Source organism: Leptopilina heterotoma, unplaced genomic scaffold (assembly GCF_015476425.1).
Source record: "Leptopilina heterotoma isolate Lh14 unplaced genomic scaffold, ASM1547642v1 Lhet_530, whole genome shotgun sequence".
Lineage (NCBI taxonomy): Eukaryota > Metazoa > Arthropoda > Insecta > Hymenoptera > Figitidae > Leptopilina > Leptopilina heterotoma.
Window position 1 is genome coordinate 741,092 of NW_025111116.1, and position 9,612 is coordinate 750,703.

General features: G+C 26.0%; 1 protein-coding gene across 1 annotated transcript; it reads left to right on the forward strand.

Moving 5' to 3' along the window:
• The first annotated feature begins 1,273 nt into the window (after positions 1-1,273).
• Positions 1,274-3,238, forward strand: LOC122508321. The gene is made up of 3 exons (XM_043621598.1): positions 1,274-1,521; positions 1,714-2,080; positions 3,230-3,238. Exons 1-3 carry the CDS (start codon positions 1,274-1,276, stop codon positions 3,236-3,238), a joined length of 624 nt encoding a protein of 207 aa, XP_043477533.1.
• Positions 3,239-9,612: the final 6,374 nt, after the last annotated feature.

The window sequence follows — 9,612 nt, forward strand, 5'->3', positions numbered from 1 at the left end:
CTTAAAAAAGATAGTAATAAAAACGAGAATGTTAAAACTGATAAACTGGAAAAATTTAAGACTTATAGTGATAAAAATGATGGTGATGATTATAGTGATGATAATGATGATGATTATGATGATTATGATGATACTGATAATAATAATGGTGATGATGACAATATAAATGAAGAATCCTTCAAATCAGTGGATTATGAAGAGGAAGAATCACATTCTTCTTTTTTACCATCATTAGATAACGAAACAAAAGTGTATCTTAAATTGTTAAATACAAATAGTAAAGAAATAGATAATATATGTGGTGTACGAAAATTAGCTAATAGCAAATTAAAGTTTGGTAATTCTCCAATAAGTTTTAATGAAAACTATATAAATGTGGCAAATTCAACGTTTTCTAATAGTAAAGGATTACTTGAACTGCTCTTTAAAAAAATTCCAGATGAATCTTTGATCTATGCTAAAGATCTGGAAAATTTTAAAAAAATACTTGTTTTGACAAACGCACATAAAAAGAAATATAAAGCTAATAGTGACATTCGTCAAAGTAAATCGTTTAAATTTAAACGATTCATATGCAAATTATTTTCACCTACAATAAACAATGATCATAAAAAAGAAATTTCTTCTCGTGGAGGTGCTTTACCTGAGTTTATGCTTGCTAAACAAAAAAATCAAATGTACTATATATATTGGGATGATCCAAATGAATTAGTGGACAGACTACGTTTACTATTAGCGTCTCAAACAGCAGGAAATCCAAGCCACACAAACGAAATTTTATCAATCATTGAAGAATTACGAGAAGCAAACATTATTTATTAATTTTGATTACTTTAAAAACCGATCAGTTGAATAATGTCTCTCGACGTATTTGGACGTTCTTTTAAAAAAATTGAGAATTCCATTCGTGGGCCTCCTGGAGTTGGCTTTAAATTTACAGAAGAAGGACATTTTAATGTTGAAAATAAAAAATTGTGTAATGTTGCAGAAGCTTTAAATGGAGGTGATGCAACTAACTTGAGCCTTGTGAAAAAAATCGTGAACACTGAAGTCAACGATTTTTATGAGATATTGGGATCAATGAGATCTGATATACTTAACAATAATATAAAAATAACAAAGCTAGAAGATTCTATAAACAAATATTTACAGAATCTAAAAATAAGTATTGAGAGAAATATAGAGTGGTTGGCGCTTAATAAAGAGATTCTTACTCAGTTAGACAAACGACTAAGTGCACTTGAATAAAATAAAAAAATTTTGATTGTAAAATATGAATGAAGAAAAGCAAGCTCTAGTTAGAGAATTACATAAACCAGCTAGAAGAAATTATGCTAGGCGAAAAGTTGACATACGAGCTATCGATGACACTTGGCAAGCCGACCTCGTGGATATGCTAACATATGCAAAGAAAAATAGAAACTACAAATACATCTTAACGATCATTGATAATTTTTCTAAATTCGCCTGGGCTGTTCCTGTAAAGAATAAATCTGGTGAAGATATTTCAACTGCAATGAAGTCAGTGCTGGACCAAGGTCGGGTGCCGAAAAACCTGCATGTGGATCAAGGAAAAGAATTCTACAATATTAATTTTAAAAATCTCATGAAACAGTATAAAATAAATATGTATTCTACATTTAGTAATTTAAAAGCTTCGATTTGTGAACGCTTTAATCGTACCTTAAAAAACAAAATGTGGATGCAATTTAGTTTACAAGGCAGTTACAAATGGTTAGACATTTTGCAAGATTTACTTTTCTCGTACAATAACACTAAGCATCAAACCATTAAAATGAAGCCAAAAGATGTAAACAAAAATAATGAAAAGGCAATTTTATTTAATGTATATAAAACATTCGTTGCAAAAACTTCGAAAAAGAAACCGAAATTTGAAAAAGAAGATAAAGTTAGAATAAGTAAACTTAAACATATTTTTGAGAAAGGTTACACACCCAACTGGACAACAGAAATTTTTACAATTGATCGGGTAAACAATACTACACCAGTCACATACTTGCTCAGAGATTATCAAAATAGACCTTTAGCTGGTAATTTTTATGAAGAAGAAATTGCTAAGGTTAGAAATCCAGATATTTATTTAATTGAAAAAATATTAAAAAAACGTCGTCATCGAATGTATGTTAAATGGTTAGGTTTTGATAATTCTCATAATAGTTGGATAAATGAGGATATGTAACGAATTTTTTATTGAAATAAATAAATTCAAGAATTTTCATTAAAATATATTTATTGTTCAAATTTATTCTCCTTCAATATAATAGTTCTAAGTTATTACATCATCATCTTTTTTCTATTTATATTTCATTATTATCATTTTGCCATATGATACATTTCTTGTAAATTACACATTGATATAATTATAAAATATATTTTAAATACAATACATATGCACAATTAATTAATTTCATTCTTCTTTGCATCAATTATCATCTATTTTTCCTTGAAACAATAATTGGTTTTCTTCAATTTTTGGATAAATTTTGTGAAATCTACTGGACAGAATTGTTCTGAAACATATAACAGATATAAATTAAGTATATTATATATTAAGAAAATTTATACACAATGAGAAAACTAAGGAAATACTTACATTCTAATTTTCATGATATTTTGTTTGTATATTTCTGAATGTAAATTAAAACTTCATTACAAATTTCCTTTGAATGAAAAGTCATAATCTCAGAAAATAGCTTTTCTATATTTACAGGAGATGGACATCCACTATTTAATAATACTTTTTCTAAGACTTTAAAATAATTTTTCTCAATAAATTTTTCCAAAGCCGTCAGTTGGTGTAGTTCAAATCGCTGATACACAATTTCTTCAATTGTTTTAATAACACCTAATTTAATATATTGCAAAGGTAAAAATGTTATTTCCCTTGCACTTTCTTTCACACAGCGATTTAATTGCTTCAAAGCTTTAAAAGTTTCAAATTTCAGAGAAAATGAGTGTATTGAATCTAATTCTTCTTCTTCTTGTGAATTTCTAATTAACACAAAGCGATGATTTAAATAGCTAACAAAATTCAGATGGAATGTGTCACAGTTGATTTCATGAGGTTCAGATTTATTATCAAAAAATACCTCAATTTCTGAATAAAAAGTGGTAAAAAATTTCCATTCTAGTACTGAGAATGAGACTGATGTTTGTGGGTGGCTGCTTATTAACTTAATTTTTATGGATAAATTGCTCTTTAATTCAGCTCCAATAATTACTTGTTTTGTAAACGATGAATTTAAGTTATATGTGGTTGAAAGAAGTAGTTGATTACGAGGAAGATATGTCATTTTTATTATTCTGCTTTAGACACAAATTCAAAGTAATTATATTTTCCACCCAAAAATTTTAATTGTAATTCTCCTTTTTCTGCTGCTTGTTGTAAGTGAGTCAATGATTCATCATCACTTTCCAGAACCTTTACCATTCTTTGTGGTAAAAATACAACGTATTCACTATTGATTTCAGCCACAATTTTCAAGCCAAATTTTGTTGTCGTTTGCTTAATATCTGTAATATTATAATATTCATTAAGATTTAATTCACTCAATTTTTTGATAGGTAAAAAGCTAGCAGCTCTGTTTAATTTCTTTAATTTTCCATCCATTTTCTTCACTTTCTTATCAACCACACTGTATTATTTAAAGCTGTTTTTTCTTACACTGACAACAGTTTCTAGATTTTTTAACGCAAACACTCAGTTACAACTTCTCAGTACAGATCAATTACCGAAGACTTTATGGAAACTGGTAGCTAACTCTCACATTTTATACTCTTAAGCTTCATTCGCTGTCTCTTTTAAATAATACATTTCTTCCTTCTTTATTTATATAGATAAGTTTGCAAAATTAAAATTAGATTTCTTAATAAATATATATACCTATCTTTGTCTACCTTGGGGAATGATGAAGACACTAAATAACATATGTTCCTTTATATGTACACTTATGAATAATATAATGTGCTGACATGTATCATGTTACACTTCGGATGACTCCTCTCTGAAATGTACATGACTATTTTTATCATCTATGCAATAATTACTAATAACATTAACAGGTGATGCTTCCACATTCTTATTATTATAGACAGCTGATTAATTTTCTATTAAATAATTAAACAATTTATTTGAAAAAATTTTCTACTTACCGTAAAAGCTTAAGATATAATAAAACAGTATGTTAAAGTATACATAATAAATATACTTATTCGTTTCTCAGTTTTAAAAAAATTTACAAATTTTTTGAATAAGTTTTTTTTTGGAAAAATTTTTAGAAGAAATTGCTCTTCTCTTCTTTTCTTTAGAAGTTTCTCGAATAGAATGGATTAGAACCATTTTTTTATTTCAAATGTCGGTAAATGTCGGTAAAGGAATCTGTATCCAGAACCGGCCCTATATATCTACTGGTACTTTTTACCTGAAGTACAATCTATAACATTTCTTACATTATTTATTAGCGAGTTGATAAGAGGTTTTAAATGTTTATATAAATTTTTTTTAGCTTAAAATCTCTGATTTGATGCAGGTCCCCAAACTATGCATCTAACTTTTTTTACTACAATTTAAACATTAACAAATACTTTTTAGCTTAATTGCAATCTATAACATTTCTTACTTTATTTATTAGCTAGTTGATAAGAGGTTTTAAATGTTTATATAAAATATTTTTTGCTTAAAATCTCTGATTTGATGCTGGTCCCCAAACTATGCTTCTAACTGTTTTACTACAATTTTAACATTAGCAAGTACTTTTAGCTAAATTGCAATCGATAACATTTCTTACTTTATTTATTAGTCAGTTGATAAGAGGGATTCAATGTTTTTAAAAGATATTTTAAGCTTAAACATTATGATTTAATGCTGGTACCCAAACTATGCTTCTGACTGTTTTACTACAATTTAAACATTAGCAGGTACTTTTTAGCTAAATTGCAATCGATAACATTTCTTACTTTATTTATTAGTCAGTTGATAAGAGGGATTCAATGTTTTAAAAAGATATTTTTAGCTTAAACATTATGATTTAATGCTGGTCCCCAAACTATGCTTCTGACTGTTTTACTACAATTTAAACATTAGCAGGTACTTTTTACCTGAAATACAATCTATAACATTTCTTACTTTATTTATTAGCTAGTTGAGAGGTGGGATTAAATGTTATAGAAAGATATTTCTTGCTTATAATTTCTGATTTGTTCAAGGTTCCTAAACTATGCATCTAACTGGTTTACTACAATTTAAACATTAGCAAATACTTTTTAGCTAAATTGCAATCTATAAAATTTCTTACTTTATTTAACAGTCAGTTGATAAGAGGGATTCAATGTTTTAGAAAGAAATTTTTAGATTAAACATTATGATTTGAAGCTGGTCCCCAAACTATGCATTTAACTGTTTTACTACAATTTAAACATTAGCAAGTACTTTTTTCCTTAATTGCAATCTATAACATTTCTTACTTTATTTATTAGCCAGTTGAGAGGTGGGATTAAAGGTTATAGAAAGATATTTCTTGCTTATAAATTCTGATTTGTTCAAGGTTCCCAAAATATGCATCTAACTTTTAAAATAAAATTTAAACATTAGTAAATACTTTTTAGCTAAATTGCAATCTATAACATTTCTTACTTTATTTATTAGTTAGTTGAAAGGAGGAATTAAATGTTCATCTAAAATATTTTAAGCTTAAACATTATGATTTGATGCTGGTCCCCAAACTATGCATCTAACTGTTTTACTACAATTTAAACATTAGCAAGTTCTTTTTACCTCAATTGCAATGTATAACATTTCTTACTTTATTTATTAGCTAGTTGATAAGAGGGTTTAATGTTTTAGAAAGATATTTTTAGATTAAACATTATGATTTGATGCTGATCCCCAAACTATGCATCTAACTGTTTTACTACAATTTAAACATTAGCATTTGCTAGTACTTTTTACCTGAATTACAATTTATAACATTTCTTGCTTTATTTATTAGCTAGTTGATAAGAGGTTTTAAATGTTTATATAGAATATTTTTAGCTTAAAATCTCTGATTTAATGCAGGTCCCCAAACTACACATCTAATTTTTTTTAAACAATTTAAACATTCGCAAATAATTTTTAGCTAAATTGCAATCTATAACATTTCTTACTTTTTTTATTAGTCAGTTGATAAGAGGGATTCAATGTTTAAGAAAGTTATTTTAGGCTTAAACATTATGATTTGATGCTGGTCCCCAAACTATGCATCTAACTGTTTTACTACAATTTAAACATTAGCAAGTACTTTGTAGCTAAATTGCAATCTATAACATTTCTTACTTTATGTATTAGTCAGTTGATAAGAGGGATTCAATGTTTTAGAAAGAAATTTTTAGATTAAACATTATGATTTGAAGCTGGTCCCAAAACTATGCATCTAACTGTTTTACTACAATTTAAACATTACCAAGTACTTTTTAGCTAAATTGCAATCTATAACATTTCTTACTTTATTTATTAGTCAGTTGATAAGAGGGATTCAATGTTTTAAAAAGATATTTTTAGCTTAAACATTATGATTTAATGCTGGTCCCGAAACTATGCTTCTGACTGTTTTACTACAATTTAAACATTAACAAATACTTTTTAGCTAAATTGCAATCTATAACATTTCTTACTTTATTTATTAGTCAGTTGATAAGAGGGATTCAATGTTTTAGAAAGATATTTTTAGCTTAAACATTATGATTTGATGGTGGTCCTCAAACTATGCATGTAACTGTTTTACTACAATTTAAACATTAGCAGGTACTTTTTATCTAAATTGCAATCTATAACATTTCTTACTTTATTTATTAGTTAGTTGAGAGGTGGGATTAAATGTTATAGAAAGATATTTCTTGCTTATAATTTCTGATTTGTTCAAGGTTCCTAAACTATGCATCTAACTGGTTTACTACAATTTAAACATTAGCAAATACTTTTTAGCTAAATTGCAATCTATAAAATTTCTTACTTTATTTAACAGTCAGTTGATAAGAGGGATTCAATGTTTTAGAAAGAAATTTTTAGATTGAACATTATGATTTGAAGCTGGTCCCCAAACTATGCATTTAACTGTTTTACTACAATTTAAACATTAGCAAGTACTTTTTTCCTTATTTGCAATCTATAACATTTCTTACTTTATTTATTAGCCAGTTGAGAGGTGGGATTAAAGGTTATAGAAAGATATTTCTTGCTTATAAATTCTGATTTGTTCAAGGTTCCCAAAATATGCATCTAACTTTTAAAATAAAATTTAAACATTAGTAAATTCTTTTTAGCTAAATTGCAATCTATATTATTTCTTACTTTATTTATTAGTTAGTTGAAAGGAGGAATTAAATGTTTATCTAAAATATTTTAAGCTTAAACATTATGATTTGATGCAGGTCCCCAAACTATACATCTAATTTTTTTAAAACAATTTAAACATTCGCAAATACTTTTTAGCTAAATTGCAATCTATAACATTTCTTACTTTATTTATTAGTCAGTTGATAAGAAGGATTCAATGTTTAAAAAAGATATTTTAGGCTTAAACATTATGATTTGATGCTGGTCCCCAAACTATGCATCTAACTGTTTTACTACAATTTAATCATTGCAAATACTTTTTAGCTAAATTGCAATCTATAACATTTCTTACTTTATTTAACAGTCAGTTGATAAGAGGGATTCAATGTTTTAGAAAGAAATTTTTACATTAAACATTATGATTTGAAGCTGGTCCCCAAACTATGCATCCTAACTGTTACTACAATTTAAACATTAGCAAGTACTTTTTACCTAAATTGCAATCTATAACATTGCTTACTTTAATTATTAGTCAGTTGATAAGAGGGATAAAAAGTTTTAGAAAAATATTTTTAGCTTAAACATTATTTAAACATTAGCAAATACTTTTTAGCTAAATTGCAATCTATAACATTTCTTACTTTATTTAACAGTCAGTTGATAAGAGGGATTCAATGTTTTAAAAAGATATTTTAAGCTTAAACATTATGATTTAATGCTGGTGCCAAAACTATGCATCTAACTGTTTTACTACAATTTAAACATTAGCAAATGGGCAATTCTCTGGAACCCTTAACCTTCAAGTGTCTCATATTTATTATATAATTACTCAATATACATCAAATATTTTATAAAAAAAATTATTGTTCCATGTAAAGAATGTTTTATAATATTAAAATACGTTCGTTTCAAAATTATTAAATTATGTTTAGTAATTAATATATATTTTTTAATGTTGAAAAGTAAGCAAATGAAGAGTGTCCCTTTAGGCAGTTACGAAAACATAAACTAATTTTATAAGTTGGCACATTAAAATAGAATTGAACGACGAATACATAAATGTAAATGAATATCTAAGGATTATTTTAAGAGTAATTTGAAAATAATTCGCATTTGGAAAACAAATATATTTAATTTCAAAAACTTTCCCTTAGTTTCGTGTCAGGACCGTAAATGCAAACGTACTTGCAAATATTACAAGAGTGACTTCATAAAATGAATTCATCAATATATAGAATGAAAGTTTAAAACTTACTGAAACTGTGGCCAGTTGAAATTTTTATGTGCAATAATTTATATTGAAATTATTGAAGAGTATTGTTCTTGAATTCGGCAGAGAACACGATTATGTCAGGACCGTAAATAACTCGGCACAACTAAAGAAAGCTATAAAAGTTATCAAATTTGTATGCACATTTGCACAATTATTTTTTTTACCTATGTGTAAGAGCACGCCTTAAAATTTTCAATTATTATTGGAATATAAGAAAGTACTTGTGAAAATGTCAGGACCGAAATAGTCAGGACCGTAAAAAATGTTTTTTTGTCACAATAATTTAGAATTTCAAGGTTGGCAGTGTGGAAAATTGACAACTTCATTTTTAACTTTAAAAGTTGTTGAATGTTTTGTTTTGACATTTCAAAACAGAAATAAAAATAATTAATCAAACTGAAAAGAAGTTAAAATTCCAAATAATGAGGGAGGTAAAGGAAATTTCTAATAAAAAAGCAGACCAAATGAGAGAAAAAAGAAAAAAAAATAAAGAAAAAAGGGGAAAAAAACAGAATATTAAAAAAACTTGCGTCAGGAACGAAAATTGTTAAGGTTATTTTTAAAAAATATTGAAATTGAGATAAGTTTAACTGAATAAATAAATAATAATAATAATAATAATTAAATTCACTAATTTGTATTAAAATAATTTATAAATATAATAAAATATATAATTAAAATTACATTTATTTGAGAATTATTTAAAGTATTCTAATTCTTCGCAGAAATCCAATTATGTTCAAAAATTTACAAAATTTCAATTATCTATATAAAAAATAAAATTCCTCTCCGACATTCAATTATTTTTAAAAATTATAATAAAATTCTTGGCGGAATTTCAATTATTTTTAATACAATTTTCATAAAATTTCTCAAATGAAATTATTCTTAAAAATTTTATTAAAATTTGTCAAGAGAATGAAATTATTTAAAAATTTTGTTGATAAAATTCTTTATATGAAAATTCAATTTTTAAAAACATTTAATTATTTAATAAAGTATTTAT